Here is a 21,043-nt window from a genome sequence, read left to right on the forward strand (position 1 = left end):
TGTTGAAAGTCATTATTAGAGTGATGCACAAAGCTCCTTTCTTGAAATGACTAAATTACTAATTTGCATATAAAAATGCTTTGGTAAAGACCACCTTCCCTAAAGTGCTTTTACTTCTGTGAGAAAGTTTTGCTTTTGAATATTGCCTCTCCTAAAGTGTTTCACTTCTTAGAAGTTCATCATACCTGAAGTGTGTCAGGAAAAAGATTGAGAGAATTCAGATTTAGAATTTTGGATTCATTTGCTGCTAAGAATCTTTAAAAATACCTTTTGTGTTACATAAGAGAAGTGTTAATTTTGAATCTATTGTACTAGAAGGAGAGGAACTAGAATTTAGCAAAGAGTATTGGGAATTTGTGTGGTGGGAGATAGATAATCAGAAAGAGATGGTAGATCACAGGAAGAGATAGATAATATTTTAAGGACAGGATGTGAAGTACTGTGTTGACATGGGACAGGTCAGATCTTGATGTTTAATTGAGATGAGGGAGAGAAAGAAGGCTAGAAGAAATGTTTGGATCCAGGTAAAGACAAGAATGATGGGGATTTGGTGTAGGGGACTGCTTGTGTAGGGTAGGTGGTGGTTTTGCTTTGTTTTTTAGCATTTTCAGTGATTTTTACATAGTGCTTTTTAAATCTTCTTGTATCTGGTGCTGATCGTAGTATGCTGAAAGGCACTTATAATCTGTAATGTGTGTTTGGTGATTTGAATGAAGACACATCATTCTGTTAGTGAACTTAGTATACTAACCGTGTAGAACATATCATTACTCTTTTCACATAGGATAATTGTCTAGCTCTGTTAGTTTTGAGGACATCAGATTAAAGGTACATTGGTACATTGTACCTGATAAAGCAATCTTAACTGTATTTTTCATTTCCTGTTCCATCTGTCTCCCTTTACAGAGTTTGGTAATAGGTTCACTTTTGAAAATGAACTGCACTTGTGTCTACCTTATTTTAATATATATCCTGGAAACAATTGATAGGTGTGTTGAGAAGAGAACTCTGAATGCAGGGTTTTCGTGTAAACAGAATCAAAGGTTTACTTTGATCTAGTATAGCTATATGCTTATTTCCAGTTGAATGAAAATATTCTCTAAGGTAACTTGCATAGAGGTGCCTTTTTAAATTGGTGGTTGTATTGCTTTTGTTTTTTGGTTTTTTTTTTTAATTGTAGAATATTGGCTACAAATTTAATACTTTGCTTTCTTAACCCATTTTATTATGAGATAATCTCTTAGTGCCCTGAGCTCCTCTTTATGTTAAAAAACAAATTTGTCTTAAGGTTTTTGTTTTACTTGTTCTTTTTTTTTTTTTTTAAGATTTTATTTATTTATTTGACAGAGACAGCCAGCGAGAGAGGGAACACAAGCAGGGGGAGTGGGAGAGGAAGAAGCAGTCTCCTAGTGGAGGAGCCTGATGTGGGGCTCGATCCCAGAATGCTGGGATCACGCCCTGAGCCGAAGGCAGATGCTTAACGACTGTGCCACCCAGGCGCCCCCTACTTGTTCTTTTCATTTATTTCTTCTTGTTGGTATTTAGAAATGCTGATCATTTTCATATTTATATCTTAATTTAAAACTTGATTCTTTTAGTTATATAATAATTTCTGTACTTTCCACTGATAGTCTGAAAAAACTGGGGATTATTCAGTAGTTGTTTGGGAATGCCCAGCTAATAATGTGGGTTTCTGTAGAGTTTAAAGTGTAATGTTTAATATTTGTCAAGAACTCAAATGAAAAAATAGAAGGCTTACTTGTTACAGCTACTGATGATGTCAAGCTCTGGATGTTAGTACAGCCAGTATTGATGAATTAGATTTAAAAATCACAAATGAGATACCACTTCACACCCACTAGGGTGGCTATTAAAGAAGAAAAAAATAAGAAGTGTTGGTGAGGATGTAGAGAAATCGTAACCTTGTGCAATACTGGTTGAAATGTAAAATGGTATAGTTGCTATGGGAAATAGTATAGTGATTCCTCAAATTAAAAATAGAATTTCCATATAACCCAGTAATTGCACTTATGGGTATATATACACAAAAGAACTGAAAGTAGGGTCTTGAAGAGAAATTTGTACATCCATGTTCGTAGCAGTATTATTCACAGTAGTCAAAAGGTGGAAGCAACCCAAATATCTTTTTTTTTAGAAGATTTAATTAATTTATTTTTTGAGAGAGAGCATGCATATGTGAGTTGGGGGAGGGGTAGAGGGGGAGGTAGAGAGAGAGAGAATCTTATGCGGGCTCCACGCTCAGTGCAGAGCCCTATGTGGGGCTTGATCCCAGGACCCTGAGATCATGACCTGAGCCGAAATGAAGAGTTGGATGCTTAACCAACTGAGCTACTTGGGCACCCCTAAAGATTTTATTTTTAAGTAATCTCTACACCCAGTGTGGAGCTCAAACTTACAACCCCAAGATCAGGAGTTGCATGCTCCACTAAGTCAGCCATGTACTACCCCCAAATATCTTTTGGTGGCTGAATGAATATACAAAATGTGGCATATTCATACAATGAAATATTATTTAGTCTCAAAAAGGAAGGAAATTCTGACACATACTGCAACATGGATGAACTTTGAATACATTATGCTGAGTGAAATAAGTCTTAAAAGAGCAAATACTGTATAATTTCATAATATGGGGTACCTAGAATAGTTAAGTTCTTCCAGAGCATAGAATGGTGATTGCCAGGGGCTGGGGGTGGGGGCAGTGGACAATTGTTTAATGGGTAGAGTTTCAGTTTCGGAAGAGGAAGAAAGTTCTGGAGATGGATAGTGGTGATGGTTGCACAACAGTGTGAATGTGTTTATGCCCCTGAACTGTACACTTCAAAATGGTAAATTTTTTTGTTATGCATATTTTATCATAATTTTTAAAGAGAAATTTAAAAATTGAGGTTTGAACAACTAGAAGGAGAAAGTTGAGTAAGGAGAATGCAAGGCATCATTGCCTTTACTCATCTATTTGTGATGTCACAGTATATTTTAAAGAAGAACCCAGTTACATATGGGCTTTGTATAAGTTTGGCAGAATTATTCACAATTTTCATATTGGCTAGTAATTTGTATGTAAGATAATAAAGTATTTTTATTTTTGCTTCCTCCCTCCCTCTTCAGGAAGCCTCAAAAGGAAAGAAGAAAACGTTTTGGCTAGTGGTAGTCAGACACATGCTTGCGGGTGTCAGTATTGGTTACATTGCTGTTTTGGTAATTGTAAAAGGATGTGAAGAATTTGGATAGAATTCAGATGGGTCTTAAAGTCTTTTAGAGGGTTGGAAAAAAAAAAAGACCTATTAATCAAAGTTAAAGTACTTGAGATTATTAAGCTTGAGGAATGGAAGCTTAATGGTTTTTCTAACAGTAGTCTTCACGATCCTCTGAGTGATATATTATAGGCAGCCCCAGCTTACGAAGGGGTATTTCAAAACTTCATTTCTTAGTCAGTTGATAAGAACAAATGACAAAGTCATGAATAATACAGCTACAGAGGTATAACGTAGTTTGAATTGCAATGAAAAATAATAAGAAATAATAGTATTGTACTGAGTATTTTGGACTCCATGGACTTAAGCAGCTCCCGTACTCAGCTTACTATATAAAATCCATAAACTCCGAGCAGAAGATACTCTTACCAGGTCATGAGTTTATCTGGTGGAGGGTTGGTAGAAGGAAAGACTTAATACCTGGATATGGCAGGGAATCACAGTGGCTAGGTTAATTAATAATTTGGAGTTCTTTCCTTTTGGTCTTTTATAACCGTTATCTCCAGCAGCGCCCCATCCCCTTCTTAGATGCTATGTATGTTATGTGACATTCCTATCTGTGTTTATTTTTTTAAAGTCCCCTTTGAGATTGGCCCCAAATAGCGCAGTGGTTGGTGAGGGGTGATTTTCTAAGCCTCCTTTAGGTGACCTTGGTTGGGCCCTTGGCTTAACTGTTTGCTTTCTAGTTTGGCATGTTGGGAAAGAAAAGGTAAGAACCGCAGGATTCAGAAATTGTAGTAGATTCTTAAATATCTCTAGGTTCAGTTACGTGGATCTCAGCTGTCATCCACATAACACCGTGATTTAAAATGGTGTGGATTGAGATGCCTGGGTGGTGCAGTTGGTTAAGCATCTGCCTTCAGCTCAGTTCACGATCCCAGGGTCCTGGGATTGAGTCCTGCATTGAGCTCCTTGCTCAGCAGGGAGTCTGCTTCTCCCTCTGTCTGCTGCTCCCCCTACTTGTGTGCTCTCTGTCTCTCTCTCTGACAAATAAATAAATAAATAAAATCTTTAAAAAAAAATGGCTTGGATTGGCCAAGAGTGGTATGTGTTCTATTCTCTAGGACTTCATCCCGATTTTTTCAGACTCAAGGTCCCTGAATTGGTAGAACTTGAATTTGCTACGGTTTTCGTACAGACTAGATCACTTTCTTTCTCAGATCTTAGTGTGAATCGAAATGGCCTTGAAAGCTTGTGCACATGAAGATGCCTGGACTGCACCACAGACTTACTGAATCAGAATCTTTCTGGGTGGAATTTTAAATATATATTTACTTATTTAACTTTTTATTAAGGAAAGATATAAATAAACATATTCAAAAGTAGAACCCCTTTTTACTATTAAGGTCCTATAACGAACGATTTATGGCTAATCTCATTTTATTCATATCCCCATCCATTTTCTCTTTATTATTTTGAAGCGAATCCCGGATGTATTGGTTCATTTCTAAATAGGAAATTTATCTATTTTAATAGGTTTCTCAGATGATTCAAAAATGTATTTTGAACAGGCAGTACAGGTACATAGTAAAAATTAAAGTGTTGTGAAAAGGATATACAGTGAAAAGTAAGTCTTTGTCACTGCCCCCAGTATTCTTGTTACTCTTCCCTGAGACAAAGAAACCAACAGTGTCTTTATGTAGGTACAGATACTTCAGTGTATGTGCAATTATATACATACGTAATTCTTTTTTATTACACATGGTGGTATCTATTGTACACATTTTTCTGAATCTCGCTTTTTATATAATGATATGGGAATCAGTCCATAACAGGGTAGATTGTTTTCGTTCTTTTTTTAAAAAAATTCTTATTTTAGAGAGAGAAAGGTGGGGGGGGAGAGCGTGCGTTAGTGTGCACACGCACACAAATTGGGGGAGGGGCAGAGAAGGGGGGCAGGGAATCTCAAGCAGGGAGTCTGCTTGAGCACAGAGCCCCATGCAGGCTTGATCTCATGACACTGAGATCATGGCCTGAGCCGAAACCAAGAGTGGGTTGCTCAACCTACTGAGCCACCCGGGTGTCCCTGTTTCCATTCTTTTTAAAGACTGTAGGTGGTCTGTATATCAAGGTGTGTTTACCCAGTTTTCGAATGGATATTTAGGCTATTTCCAGTACTGTGTTTCTTTACACAGTACTGCACAAATATTCGTTTACTGTATTTGAGTTGCCTGATTGTATGTTAGTTTTGTTAGACAAGGCCAAATTGCTTTTCTGCTGAATGTGTATGGTATGTAAGGTTTTCTAGGCCCACCAGTTCCATTTTAAAAATGTTTTTCATGTCTCTCCTATTTATGTTCAAGCTTTTCTTTAAATCCACAAGTATATTTATAATAGCTGTTTTTGAAATTTTTATCTGTGAGTTTCATCATCTGTCTCTCTGAGTCTGTTTCTGTGGGTGTGGGGTCACAGAAGTGGTTTGAAATGAGAATCGTGATAATGCTAAATTATTGAAGATAAGGTTGGGGGTCCTCACAAACAGCATTAAGTGAATTAGCAGATGGGTTCGGAATGGTTAGATGGAGTTTTCAGTGTGGCTTTGCTTCATTAAAAGGAGATTAATTGGTGGAATATTGAAACCTCTTCTGATGCTGGATGAAATGGTTTGGAACTCCAGGATTTTAATTTATGATTTCCTCTTACACATTGAACATCAAATCTTAATTTGTCTAATAAAGTTTTATTGCTTATTTCTTACCAGAGCCAGGTCAGTTTAGGAATGTGGTAGGTAGTTAACAAGAAATGTTTAGGGGGTGCCTGGCTGGCTCAGTTGGTAGAGCATGGGACTCTTGATCTGGGGTTTATGAGTTTGAGCCCTGTGTTGGGTGTAGAGATTACTTAAAAATAGAATCTTAAAAAAAAAAAAAAAGAAGTTTAGGAAGTTGAAGGAGGCATAAATTTATGCCTTTTATCTGAAGGGCAATGTATTTTCCTGTTCCTTTTACTATACCCCAGCTATGTGACCTTGGACAGTTTCCTAGTTCCTTTGAGTTTTAGTTTTCTTAACAGCAAATTGGGAAGATATTAATATGATTAAATAAAATATCGCAGGGCCACCTGGGTGGCTTTGTTCATTAAGCATCTGCCTTCTGCGCAGGTCGTGATCTTGGGGTCCTGCGACCAAGCCCTGAATTGGGCTCCCCAATTACTGGGGAGTCTCTTTCTACCTCTGCCCCTCCCCTTGCTCGTGCTCTCTCTCTCTCAAATAAATAACATCTTTTTAAAAAAATATTACAAATAAAGCATTTGTTAAAATTCTTTGTATAGTAAGTCCTTCAATAGGTGGTGACTCATTATTTTAAATATTATATGTGTTTCATGTTATGATGGTAGTCTGTTATTTTTGAATTGGAGAATTGATGTTTGATTCGTTAAAACAGTAGGAGATTGCCCAGTTAATACAATACAGATTTTTAAATTGCAGAGAGTGGAAATATTTTACAATTAATCTGACCTGCTCACGTTTCTTGAACATCGACTCTAAATCCTGGGAACTTTGTTTCAGATCTAGTGTGAAAATTACAATGTAATGTCATGTCATGTCAATGCTAATTAGAAGAACATAGAAGCTTTAATGAGAGCACTGAACACCCAGCTCTGGCCTACAGGGTGAGTGGCGAGCGTGTGTCCCAAGAAAATCCTCAGCAAGAAGGTGTTCACACGTTGATCTGAATGTAAAGAAGTCTGCTTAAGGGTACAAGGGTGGATGTGGAAAAAGACAGTAAGAGAACATCATGCAAAGGGACCTACATCTGGCTTCTATACTTATTTTTACGATTGATTATTTTTCCTGAGGCGATTCTTGAGTTTTAGATTTAAGGATTGTGACTGTAATATGTAATGGATGTTTTCTTTCATTGTCATTGGTTCATAAATGATAATTTGGTGATAGAATGCTTTACCTTTGCCAAATGTGTATAGTTTAGGGGTCTGTACTTTTCCTTTTGGGGGAAAAATGGTTGGTACAGTTCTTAGGGCATATCTTGGTGATTGCAACTGCTTGGTAAATATTTTTTGATTAAATGAATGCACTCAGCTCTTTATTTCCAGTCTTTTATGCAATACTCAAAATAGCTGAAGCACTAATTAGCTAGGAGATACTGAAATACTTACCTTCTTCAGGGAAAAAAATCTTAATGGAGTTAAATTATATTTACAAATTATGGACTTGACCCTTGAAAGTTTTCTTACATGATTTTTAAAATTAAAGACAAATTTTTGTAGTTAATATGTCGTTTTTCTTTCCTCTCTCCCCACCCAGGTATGGCCTCACAAGTCTTGGTCTACCCACCGTATGTTTATCAAACTCAGTCAAGTGCCTTTTGTAGTGTGAAGAAACTCAAAGTAGAGCCAAGCAGTTGTGTATTCCAGGAAAGAAACTATCCACGGACCTATGTGAATGGTAAAAACGTTGGAAATTCTCATCCTCCCACGAAGGGTAGTGTTTTTCAGACAAAGATACCATTTAACAGACCTCGAGGACACAACTTTTCATTGCAGACAAGTGCTGTTGTTTTAAAAAACACTGTGGGTGCTACAAAGGTCATAGCAGCTCAGGCGCAGCAAGCTCAAGTGGAGGCACCTCCGATTGGGGCGTGGCGACACAGGTTAAATTTCCTAGAAGGCCCCCAGCGATGTGGATTGAAGCGCAAGAGTGAGGAGTTGGATAATCATAGCAGCGCAATGCAGATTGTCGATGAATTGTCCATACTTCCTGCAATGTTGCAAACCAACATGGGAAATCCAGTGACAGTTGTGACAACTACCACAGGAACAAAACAGAATTGTACCACTGGAGAAGGTGACTATCAGTTAGTACAGCATGAAGTCTTATGCTCCTTGAAAAATACTTACGAAGTCCTTGATTTTCTTGGTCGAGGCACTTTTGGCCAGGTAGTGAAATGCTGGAAAAGAGGGACAAATGAAATTGTAGCAATCAAAATTTTGAAGAATCACCCTTCTTATGCACGTCAAGGTCAAATAGAAGTGAGCATATTAGCAAGGCTCAGTACTGAAAATGCTGATGAATATAACTTTGTACGAGCTTATGAATGCTTTCAGCACCGTAACCATACTTGTCTAGTCTTTGAGATGCTGGAACAAAACTTGTATGACTTTCTGAAACAAAATAAGTTCAGTCCCCTGCCACTAAAAGTAATTCGACCCATTCTTCAACAAGTGGCCACTGCACTGAAAAAATTGAAAAGTCTTGGTTTAATTCATGCTGACCTCAAACCAGAGAATATTATGTTGGTGGATCCTGTTCGGCAGCCATACAGGGTTAAGGTGATAGACTTTGGGTCGGCCAGTCATGTATCAAAGACTGTTTGTTCAACATACCTACAGTCTCGGTACTACAGGTAGGTGACAGCTACTTTTTGGCTCTTTAGTAAATGTTGAATTTTGGCTAAATGAAATAAGTTTGTGTGCATACATGGTGAAAAAGACAGCTTGGATAAGTAAAGTAATCAAGATCAGTTTAGGTTTGAGGTGTTAAAAATTTTTAAAATTTAGGCATAAAATCTGCCCAAACAGGATAGAAATCTCTGCTGCAGTTCTGAGCCAAAGACATTGGGTCGGTTATTTTTATTGTTAATAGAAGACCTGAAGGAATGGTAGGTGATTAATGATGATCAAACAGAAGTCTTCAAATGTTGGGAGAGGTTTTTAGTAATTTTTGTATATATCTTTGGGCATTTTGGCATTTAAGAGAACTAGTTTATTAAAGACAATCAGATGTAACTGAATACTTAGAAAAGTTATATATGAGAACTCAGAAAGTTATTCTGATTAGCGATTTTAAGATTCAGAAGATTCAGACACACTTCCATGGCTGCCATAAATGTTCAAGAGACTTTTCCATAACAAGTTTGATTATACTCTTTTCATCTATATGTTATGGGTAATGTTATTTTGGTGTTGGTGCTATGGGTAGAATTTAAAGAAGAAAATAACTTCCATGTAAATACTGATAAAGTGCTATAGTGTCATGATTAATATTGTGCTAGCCTGGCGTATATTGGTAGTCTTAAGGACTAATGATTACCAAGATTCAAAATATCTTCTTGAGTAGGTAAAATTGTTTTGGATTCATAGCTCTATCATTTTGAGAAATTGTTTTCATTTCAGCTAGAATGAATTTATGGTCTTGGTGAACTCTAGAGCCCCAACACAGTGGACAAATACAGAAGCTGCCAATATTGGCCGTTAAGAAGTTAGTGAATAGACAGATACATGCAGTTTATTGTTGGAGATTGTTAGAATTTGAGGATTATAAATTTAGACCTGGCAAGGGGTATTTTCTGGTATTTTTTTTGAAGATTTATTTACTTATTTTTAGAGAGAGAGCACACGTGAGCATGAGCACTTGTGAGCATGAGTACTTGTGAGCATGAGTGGCGGGGAGGGGCAGAGGGAGAGGGACAACCAGATCTGTGCTGAGCGTGGAGTCAGATGCGGGGCTTGATCCTAGGACCCTGAGATTGTAACCTGAGCCAAAATCAAGAGTCGGATGCTCAACCCGCTGAGCCACCCAGGCGCCCCTATCTTCTGGTATTGTATCTACCTTTGTACAATACCTCTCACTCTGATTAGTTTCTTGCAAATACATGCCTTAGTATCCAGGACAAGATCTAGGAGAAATTAATTAGCTACTACAAAAACCAACTCCACATATATGCCTTGCCATTAGTAGGTCATTAGGAGTCCCACATTTATGTCAGTTAGTGATAATTTATTAAAATACGTATTAGAGGAGCGCCTGGGTGGCTCAGTCTTTAAGTGTCTGCCTTTGCCTCAGGGCATGATCCCGGAGTCCTGGGATCAAGCCCCACATCAGGCTTCTCTGCTGGGAGCCTGCTTCTTCCTCTCCCACTCCCCCTGCTTGCATTCCCTCTCTCGCTGGCTGTCTCTCTCTGTCAAATAAATAAATAAAATCTTTAAAAAAAATGTGTTAGAAATCAGGAACATAGCCTAATTTATTGTTTAGTATATCCCTGATTGTAAGATTTTTAGTACTAGAGTGCTGAGGTACTATTCCTTTTAAATGGTTTAAAAGATATTGTAGGGGCACCTAGGTGGCTCAGTCAGTTAAGCATCTGCCTTCGGCTCAGGTCATGATCTCGGGGTCCTGGAATCAAGCCCCACAGTGGGCTTCCTGCTCAGGAGGGAGTCTGCTGCTGCTCTCTCTCCCTCTGACCCTTCCCACTGCTCGTTCTCTCTCTCTCTCAAAAACAAAACAAAACAAAACAAAAACAAAAAACTATAGTTGTGTCAGGGTAGTCTTATTTAATATATCATATAATTACATTTATTTGATCCTCTGTACTCCTGACAGATTTATTTAATATAATGGAATACAGGATTAGCTTTTAGTTCATTTTTCCCAGAAAATTTATTTTAAAATATTATTTAACAGCATGAGAAGAAAAGTGGTTTTTTCCTTCACTTTGTGTTCTATGGATTCTGTCTTAAGAGCTTTTAGTTGTCAGCTAGCATATTATATAAACCCCCAGGCTCCAGCTGCTTGGGCTCTATATTTAGTTCACTTGTTAGTAAATGACTTCATTTTATTTGGGTCCTGCATTATACTGCGTATCAGATTTAGCTCTGTGTGATACCTAGACTCCTTTTTTTTTATTTGAAATATTTTGGATGAGAGTTAAAAAAAAAAAACTTTATTTTTTATACTTGAACATTTATTAAACATTTATTAAATGTTTCAAGAAAGTAGAGGAAATCCTTTAAAAACCAATCAAATGCTAAATGTTTTACAGTGTTTATTTCTAGTATTAGGCCTTTGCACAAATACTAGCCTCTGTTGGGAGTGGAAAAAAAAGCTATGAATAATTGCTAAGTACAATTACTAAGTTTCTAATTTGTTTTTCTGTATAAATTTCAAGTAGATAATCTGAATTTCACAGGGTATACAATTGCTACCTTACAGGTTTTGTGTTTAGAGTAAAAAAAATGAGATTCTTATTTGTAAACAGGGGCTCGCGCTAGTAGCATTTTGGTTGCTGTTGCTTGGGTAAAAACATTTAAAAAGGACTTTATGTGAATTAGATTCAGGAGTTAGAGTTAGTAAGTATTAAGGTAGACTGGTGAAAATGTCTTATAGTCCTTAATTATGTACTGTTTTAATATCTAGTGTAGTTTTGCATGAAAATAGCAGGTAACTTAATCTTTTTCAATATTTGTTCACCAATTTTGGCTTAGTTTTTGACTAAGGTTACTTAAAATTTGATTAGACAGTAAGCAGAAGTGTCTTAAACTTGATTTTTAACTCTTTGTTAAAAATACGTTGTATTTAAAAAACGAAAGCAGGAAGTGGAAACTTACCAAATTAAATATTTTTGAGCTAATCACAGTATGAACACACATACCACAAGTTCCAAGGTAAACGATTTGTGTTTAAACACAGGTTCATGTGTTATTCTGTTTCTTTGAACTGTGCAACACAGAAATGTAGTAGGGATATCTTAAAATAGACAGGGGACAGTGGCCAGAAATTGTTGACTACTATAGATGGTGAGGCTGTCTACCTCTTGTAGTGATATAAGCCAGAAGTACATGCTAAGGGCATTGATTTGCTCAAGGTCAGCATGTTCTAAATTCAGCTGCATGAGTATGGTTTCTGTCAAGAACACGCAGGGCTCTTGAATGCATAAAAGGTTTTAGCAGCAGAAGGTGCTGTGTTTATGAGGTGTGGTGGCAACATTCAGTTCATGAATATTTTCCTTTTTCTTTTAAATGTAGAATTCTAGCTTGTGGTTTGAGTCATTTCAGAACATAGAGACAGGAAAGTGGGCTGTAAAGTAACCTGAAAAGCAGTTGTATTTATTTCAAGTTTACTGAGTAATTTAGCATTAATTGTTGTTGAGGTAAAAAAATGCTTTCTATTTTGCCTGTAATGGTTGACCGAATGGTATGTAATGATAATTAATTTAGGCTTATCATTTTTTGTTTAGGGTATTCAAATACATCCCCTTATGCCTTTCTAGACTCAAAAGTATCAAAGACAGAGTTCCTGTAACAAAATTAAGATACATAGAATGACCCATACAATAATAGCCAATACTTTATGTAAGGTACTCTATAATAATAGAAGACTGTGTATGTATACTACATTTTTTTCAAGTGCTTTTATATGTATATTTCCTTGTTTGTTTCTCATGTCTCACCCCCATGAGTTAGGTAAGACAATTGGTAGAATTCCTATTGCATAAGCAGAAAACTGAGGCTTATAGAAGTTAAACAGGTCCAAATTCACACTGCAAATTTAACTGAATTTTTCTTGAGTCCTTTTTGTGTGCTGGCACTCTGCGAGGGATGCAGAGGTGATTAAAACATGATTTCATCATTTAATGGAGGAGAAGAATAGTTTGTCTTAAGAAGTCCTGGGGTATAGGTGTGTGCAGGGTGCTATGGGAACACAGAGGAGAGCACTTAGCTTCATTTGAGGGTTCAAAGAAGGCTTCTGGTGAGAGATGACCCTTGAATGAGCCTTGAGAGTAGAGAAGAAGTTACGAGCAACGAGTATTAAAGTTCTCTGTTTCTAAACCACCCTTATCCAAAAAAGCTCAGTATTGTCTGAAATTGTTGACAGTTTCTTCTCTGTATTATGAAATAGTTATTTTTGCGGGGAATCCTTATTAGGCAAAAGGTTGTCAACTGGGTTTTGTGTTTTAACAAGTTTTTTTTATTTTTAAAGATATTGTTTTAGAGTGCGTGCAAATGTGGGGAGGGGCAGAGAGAGAGAGAGGGAGACAATCTCAAGCAGACCCCCTGCTGAGGACGGAGCCTGCCATGGGGCTCAATCTCACCACCTCGAGATCATGATCTGAGCCAAAATCAGGAGTCGGATGCTTAACCGACTGAACCACCTAGGTGCCCCTCGTTTTAACAGAAGTTTTAATGGGAAGGGATGCCTGGGTGGCTCAGTCGGTTAAGCGTCTGCCTTCAGCTCAGGTCGTGATCCCCGTGTCCTGAGATCGAGTCCCACATCAGGCTCCTTGCTCAGTGGGGAGCCTGCTTCTCCCTCTGCCTGTCGCTCCCCTTGCTTGTACACTCGCTGTCTCTTTCTCTTGGACAAATAAATAAATAAAATCTTAAAAGAGAAAAGAAAGAAAAAAGTTTAATAGAAGTCTGTAATGAAGTGGTTTTCTGTACCATACATTGTGGTCACAGACATAGATTATTTAATACATATATAATACTATATTAATGTTAATGATATGCATATATATATATATATATATATATACACACACATGGCTTTCAAATAAAAATTTTGACAGGGCTCTTAAAGTTTTTTTTAAACAACTTTATTAAGATATAATTCACATACCATGAACTTTTTTTTTTTTTTAAGTAGGCTCCACGCCCAGCCGTGGAACCCAGTGTGAGGCTTGAACTCACAACCCTAAGATGAAGACCTGAGATGAGATCAAGAGTCAGACAGACACTTAACCGACTGAGCCACCCAGATGTCCCAAACCTGACACTTTTAAAGAGTACTGGATAGTTATTTTGTAGAATGCTCCTCAATTTTAGTTTGTCTGATGTTTTCAGGTTATGCATTTTTAGAATAACTGCACAGAAGTGTTGTTGTATTCTAACATATTCAGAGGAACATGATGTCATTTTTTCCCATTACTGGTTAACTTTTGATCACTTGGTTGAGGTGGTGACTGTCAGATTTTTCCGCTGTAGGGTTTTTTTTTCTTTGTAATTAACAAGTATCTTGTGAAGAGGAACTTTGAGAGTATACTGCTTTCTCATCTTATTTTCACAAACAAGTTTTAGCCTCTCTTGGTGAATATGGCCTTAAACAATTACAACTATGGGGTTGTGAAATGATGATTTTCTAATTCAATCATTCCTGTATAAGAAATTCCTTTATAAGGAAGAATTTTCCTTTACTTAGTCTTTTTGTTTCTTTTTTTTTTTTAAGATTTTATTTATTTATATGACAGAGAGAGACAGCCAGCGAGAGAGGGAACACAAGCAGGGGGAGTGGGAGAGGAATAAGCAGGTTCCTAGCGGAGGAGCCTGATGTGGGGCTCGATCCCAGAGCACCGGGATCCCGCCCTGAGCCGAAGGCAGACGCTTAATGACTGTGCCAACCAGGTGCCCCTAGTCTTTTTGTTTCTGTATGGACTCATGGATTCATATCCATTGGGTTGTAATGTTACTTGTTACTGTCTTATTAAATAATTGTCCTAAATTGTCCAGCAGGAGCCGATTTAAGCTTGTTCTGTGTCCCCTTTGCCATGGCCCCTTCCTCCCTTGAGTGCTTACCGTCTGGTACCACAAGATGTTCCAGACTGACATTGTACCTTCCTGCCCCATCCCTGATATTGGCTATTTATCTAAGGAGCTCTGGTTCCTTTTATTGGAGAATGGTGTTTTGAAAACAAGATGGATGCTAGTGCCGGATGTGCTCATTAGTACTAAGGTGTTATGCTTTTAGGCCCTTTGAGTGGTAAAGCTAAAAAATGGCATGTGTGTGTTTTAGTAGTTCTGTATCTATCTGTTTATATATTAAAACCATGAATTCATACTGCTGTGTCCAGTTCTGACACCTCAAGAGTTCATTCTGTCCTTCTTCCTTTATTTATAATCCCTTTTATGATACCAGGAAACTTGGCTCTCTTTATCTACCATATGTTACTTATTAGCTCAGTTCTAGAATACATTTAATGTAGTTTTGGAATTGCTACCCATACCATTGCTAATTTACTAACTGGAGTACAACATTTATTTACAGTTCTTTTCTTTAGCCATAGATTTGGAGCATGTAGTCAAAATACTGTTTTAAGTTACTTTGGTTCTTCTCCAAACCTCCACCTTCAAGTGTGATTATGTTTTTTTTTTTTTTGAAATATATTTAAGTTCATTTCTTTGTATTTCATTTTGGGCCCATCCATATCCTTGTTTGTTTGACTATGTGAAACATTAATGTGGTTCTGTAAATTAGAAGCATGCTAAAACCATCAGAAGCGTCACACTCCCTCCTCACCATCCTTCCCACCTCCTTCCTCTCTAACCCCTTTTAGTAACCATTATCATTAGTTTTTGTTTTATTCTTCGTGTGTCTGTGTATATGTATCTGTGTGTTTGGGGGGGGGTATATAAACAGATAAATGTTTGTTTTCTCAATTTCTCTTCTTACAGGAAAGGTAAGGTACTATAGATGCCTGTTTGCACTTGGCTGTTTTCCCTTAACAGTGTTTCCTGGAAATCACTTCATGTCAGTTCATAGAGATCTTTCTCATTCTATTTTATTGCTGAATAGTACTACATTATGTGGATAACCATAGTTTATTCAGCCACTTTCCTAATTATTGATATTGTGTTTCCCAATTACAATTACAAAGAATAGTTTTGTGCATACATATTTTTGTATTCAAGTTGTATCTTCAAGGTAAATTTTCAGAAGTGGGATTATTTAGTCAAAAGGTAAATGCATATATAGTTTTGTTAGATATTGCCGAACTTCTCTCAGTCAGAACTGTACCAGTTTGCATTCCCAGCAGCAACATACGGTAGTGCCTGTTTCTCTATAGCCTTGCCAGCGGAATTTGTTATTCTTTAACAATTTTGCCAGTTGATTGGCAAAATTGTTAATCTGTGTAGTTTTATTTTGCATGTGTCATTATGAGTGAAGTTAAACATCTCATGTTTAAGGGTAATTTTTAAATTGTGTGTATGAGTGGTGCCTGGGTGGCTCAGTCAGTTAAGCATCCAACTCTTGATTTTAGCTCGGGTCTCTAGATTGAGCCCTGTGTTGGACTCCCTGCTCAAGCGGGGAGTCTGCTTCTCTCCTTTTTTTTCTCCCTCTGCCCCTCCCCCTGCTCACGTGCGTGCTCTCTAAAATAAATAAATGAATCTTTAAAAAAAAATTGTGTGTATAAATGTGAATTGCCTGTTCATGTCTTTTGCCCATATTTCTATTAAGAGTTTGGTCTTTTGTCCATCAGTTTTAGAGATCTCTTATACATATGGGGTGTTAGCCCTTTATTTGTCATATATGTCGAATTTTTTTTCATTTTGACTTTTTTGTGGTTTTTTTATTTGCCTTGTACAAAGTTTTTTGTGTGTGGTTTTTTTTTGTTTGTTTTGTTTTTTGAGAGAAAGAAAGGTTGTGGGGGGCAGGTGAAGGGGCAGAAGGAGAGGGAGAGAGAAAGAATCTTAAGCAGGTTCTACACCCGGCACAGAGCCATGCTGGGTTCGATCTCGTGACCTTGAGATCATGATTTTAGCTGAAATTGGATGCTTAGCTGACTGAACCACCCAGGCACCCCCTGTGTGTGGTTGGTTTTATCAGTCTCTTCTTTCATTGCCTCTGGATTTTAAGTCATAATTAGAAGGCCTTCCCATTGCTGAGTTCAAAGAGGCATTCACCCTGTTTTCTTCTAGTACTTACTGAATTACCATTTTAAATATTTAGATCTCTAACTTATTTTAAGTTTATTCTTAGAATTTATGTGAGATGTGGATCTATTTTTTTTTTCAAGTAGCTAATCAGTTATAGGGACTTTAGATTGGGTGGACAGGGAAAAATCTCTTAAGGACATAGTATATTAAACTGGGGCCTGAAGGGAGACCACCAACCAGAATGGGTGGACTGAGAGCCTTGGGCAAAGAAAGATCCTGTGTGAAGCCTCTGAGGTTGGAAAGAGTTTGATAAAGAATCTGAAAGCCTGCCAGTGAGACTTAGGCATAGTGGAACGGATAAAGTAGGGGTGTGATTTGAGGTTGGAGGGTAGCCGCTATGGTTTATGTTTTAATCGTTCTGGCTGCTATTTGGAGGGGGAAGAGGACCAGAATGAGAGTAGAGATAGGAAAACCATTAGGAAAGAGGCATTAAGGTAATGCACAGAGAGGACATGGTGGCAGTGGAAAGAAATGGATAGATTGGTGTTAGTGTGGTTATTTTGCTTTTTACTAGGATACTCCCCCTCCTGGGGAAAGATGCTTTGTTACGGTTGATATTTGTTGACTTAAATTATGTGTGAATTTAGACATGCACCTGACTTCTATGAATATCTATATCTAAATATATATTTAACACCATGTGTTAAAAGCCACATTAGAACCAAACAGAAACAAACAAGACAAACAAAAGAACCTGGAAAACTCTCTATTACTGGTATTTTAGACCTGAATCAGAGGAAGTGAAATATAGCCTTTGAAATTTCTTTAAGCTAAATCATATTTTGTTTTTACAGTTCAGTTATTTCAGGCTGATTTGTTTTATAATTCCCCCAAATCGTGGTTAGTATTTATCTTCTAAAAATGACTACTTTTTGTTGTCATTTATTAAGATAAACATTTAAGGGACACCTGGGTGGCTCAGTCACTTAAGTGTCTGCCTTCAGCTCAGGTCATGATCCCAGGGTCCTGGGATCCAGTCCGCATGAGGCTCCTTGCTCAGCGGGGAGCCTGCTTCTCCCTCTGCCAGCTGCTCGCTCTGCCTTGTGCTCTCTCCCACCCCTCCACAAATGAATAAATAAAATCTTAAAAAAAAAAAAAGATAAACATTTAAATAAAAATAGGCTTACAGATTACATTCTGTTTTGCAGTTTGCTTTTGTTTAATTCTATACCTGTGGTCTTTTTTTTTTTCTTCCAATGTAAATTCTGTAGATTATTCTGTGAAACTGTTAAATAGAATTTTCATGTGTGAACTCACTTACATACTAATTGAACAGGTTAACTGTAAAGAGACAGTTATAAGGCAATAGAGAAAATTTGAATGTCAGACGATATTTTTTTTTTGAATGTCAGATGATATTAGGGAATTATTGATTTTTTTATGTGATAAGAGCATTGTGGGGTTTTTTTGAGAGGGAGTAGGGGGAGGGGAGAGCATTGTGGGGTTTTTTTTTTTTTTTTTTTTGAGAGTGCAGGGGAGGGGTAGAGGGGGAGAGAGAATCTTAAGCAAGCTCCACGCTCAGTGCAGAGCCCAATGTGGGGCTTGATCCCAGGACCCTGAGATCATGACCTGAGCTGAAATCAAGAGTTGGATGCTCAACCAACTGAGCCACCCAGGTGCTCTGTTTTTTACTGAGTTTTAGGCAATCTTTTATTTCTTTTTTTTTTTTTTAACATTTTATTTATTTATTCGACAGAGATAGAGACAGCCAGCGAGAGAGGGAACACAAGCAGGGGGAGTGGGAGAGGGAGAAGCAGGCTTCCCGCTGAGCAGGGAGCCCGATGTGGGGCTCGATCCCAGAACGCTGGGGCCATGACTTGAGCTGAAGGCAGACGCTTAACAACTGAGCCACCCAGGCGCCCCGGAAATCTTTTATTTCTAATGGGTGAAAAATGGAAATCTTGATTATTAATGGGATTCAAGAAAAACATCCTTTTACACTTTGTTTTGAAATTATTTCATCAAATTACAATTTTAGATATATTAATATTAATGTTTAGAAAAGAATGTTATCTTTCTAAAAATTGCTATATAATATTAGAGCATTTTTATACTTACTAACCCCTTTCTTTACATATTTCATTCTGAAAACATTTGTTCATACTGCTCCCTATATTAGAAAAACAAATTGGACTAGTTTGTAAGTTGTACTATCATCTTGAGCTATCAATTTGGTGACCAGAATTACTTTTAATATAGAATTTTTTTCATTTTTTTATTATGAGAAAGTATAACATAATATGTATCATCTTAAACATTTTTAAGCATGCAGTTCATTAGTATTAAGGATGTTCACATTGTTTTAAAACAAATCTCTAGAACTTTTTCATCTTGTACATTTGAAAATCTGTACCCATTAAACAACTCCCTTTTTTTCCCTCTCCCCAGCCCCTGGTCACCACCATTCTACTTTTTGTTTCTATGAATTTGACTACTTGAAATATCTTATAGAAGGAGAATCATATAGAACTTCTCTTTTGGTGACTAGCTTTTTTCACTTAGTATAATGTCCTCAGGTTTATCCATGTTATAGCATGTGTCAGGATTTCCTTCCTTTTTAAAAAAGGCTGAAAAATTCCATTGTATATTCCGTAGTTCGTTTATCCATTCTTTAGCTCTGGACATTTGGGTTGCTTCTACCTCTTAGTTGTTGTGAATAGGGCTGCTATCAACATGAGTGTACAAATATCTCTTCAAGACTTTGCTTTCAATTCTTTTAGCTGTGTACCCAATAGTGGGATGCTTTGATTATGTGGTAGTTCTATTTTTGTGATTTTTTAAATTATTTTGAATAAAAGCCTTTAATTTCAAAGGTTATCAGTTTTTTTCCCCTTGTTTCTAGGGCTTTGTTTTAAAGGTGCATATTGTCTCATGAATGTACTGTATAATAGGATGTAATGATAACATTTCTGACATCACACACCTCCGAATGTATGTGCCTGTCTGTTTTTGAGTCTTCAGCATTTTCTTATGAATGGAATCCATTACCGTGGATGTTATTAACAGAGTGCCTGCTGCCACAGAAGAGTGCCAGTTTGATGGCCAGTGAATAATTCAGGCATCAGCTGGTGTGGTAAGATTGTATTACTTAGGAGAGAGATCTAATATGTTAAACTTTGACATTAAAAACAACATATGTTTCTTTTGTGAGGAAAATGCTGAATTACAAAAAAAAATGTTGAATATATTTATCTAAAAACCAGTATACTAAATTAAAAATTATTCAATTAATGATTTTTTAATTATAAAAGTAATAGATGCTCACTATTGGAAAAAATGCAGTATTCAAGAAGGCTCTGAAGCAAAGCAGGAGCAATTTCCCCCCTTAATGTTGACGTTCTATACCATAATTTTTTGTAATATATTTTATACTTTAAGCAGTACTCTATGATGTATATTTTGTTTGTTTTCTCATAATGCCACAGGAAACCTTCTTGTATGTCCTTGGACACTTGTTTGATACATTTCCATGACATTTCTAGATTAATTGGGCCAAAGGGTATGTACATTTTGCTGATGGGTACTGCCAAATTTCCTTCTAGAAACATTACTTTGGCTTATAATATCACCAATAGTGTTTGAAAATGCTCTTTTCTTCACATTCTTGTCATCACAAGGATATTTCTGGTTTTTCAAATTGTTGGCTTTAAATAAGCAAAAGCCAAAATCAAGTTTTAATTTTTTTTATCACCTGCAGTACATGAAAAATGGTCTAGTGTCATAATGTCGTACTGCTGGTTGTTCTTTTTTATGTGGGGAATGAAAATGAACAGGGTTCATATAATAACAACATTTGTTGACTGCATAGTAACAGCCACTATGCTAGAAACTTTTCATAATTACCCCTTACCCTTACAACAACCATGAATAGTGGTAATACTACATTTTACAAACAGGGAATTTGAGATTCAATATGTTAAGCAACCTGTCTAGGGTGGTACATAGCTTCTCATAAGCTGGAGAGGTGTGATTTGAACTCAGCTCTGCCTCTTCATTTTACCATGCTCTTTCTCCAGGGATTTTCCCTCATCTTCTTGAAATTCCTCTCGAAGGACACTGGTGACTTGTTTGTTAATCACCAGATTTGATGGATTTTTTTTTTTTTAAGCCCACATCTGGCTGGACTTCTGTCGTTCAGCACTGTTAGTGGTTTATTTTACTGAAACTTTCTTTGTTGGTTCCTAAACACTATACTCTCAGTTTTTTCTTTCACTTCTCTGACAGACTTCTTGTCCTTTTTCTCTCCTCTTAAATGTATACATTCTCCTGAATTCAGTCCTGCGCCCTTTTCTCATTCAATATATTTCCCTCTTGGCGATCTTACTCTGTCC

At 37.0% G+C, this 21,043-nt stretch overlaps 1 protein-coding gene across 5 annotated transcripts in view; it reads left to right on the forward strand.

Annotated features, from left to right (window-relative positions):
- HIPK3 (homeodomain interacting protein kinase 3) overlaps positions 1–21,043 on the forward strand; it is an 87,386-nt gene that overhangs the window by 21,209 nt on the left and 45,134 nt on the right. For all 5 annotated transcript variants that reach the window (XM_040638926.1, XM_040638928.1, XM_040638929.1 and 2 more), the window contains exon 2: positions 7,534–8,632. In XM_040638926.1, coding sequence (XP_040494860.1) covers positions 7,536–8,632 — 1,097 coding nt within the window. In that variant the 5' untranslated portion in view covers positions 7,534–7,535. The remainder of the gene's footprint in view (positions 1–7,533; positions 8,633–21,043) is intronic.

The sequence above is a fragment of the Ursus maritimus genome, unplaced genomic scaffold, assembly GCF_017311325.1.
Source record: "Ursus maritimus isolate PB19 unplaced genomic scaffold, ASM1731132v1 scaffold_23, whole genome shotgun sequence".
Taxonomy (NCBI): domain Eukaryota; kingdom Metazoa; phylum Chordata; class Mammalia; order Carnivora; family Ursidae; genus Ursus; species Ursus maritimus.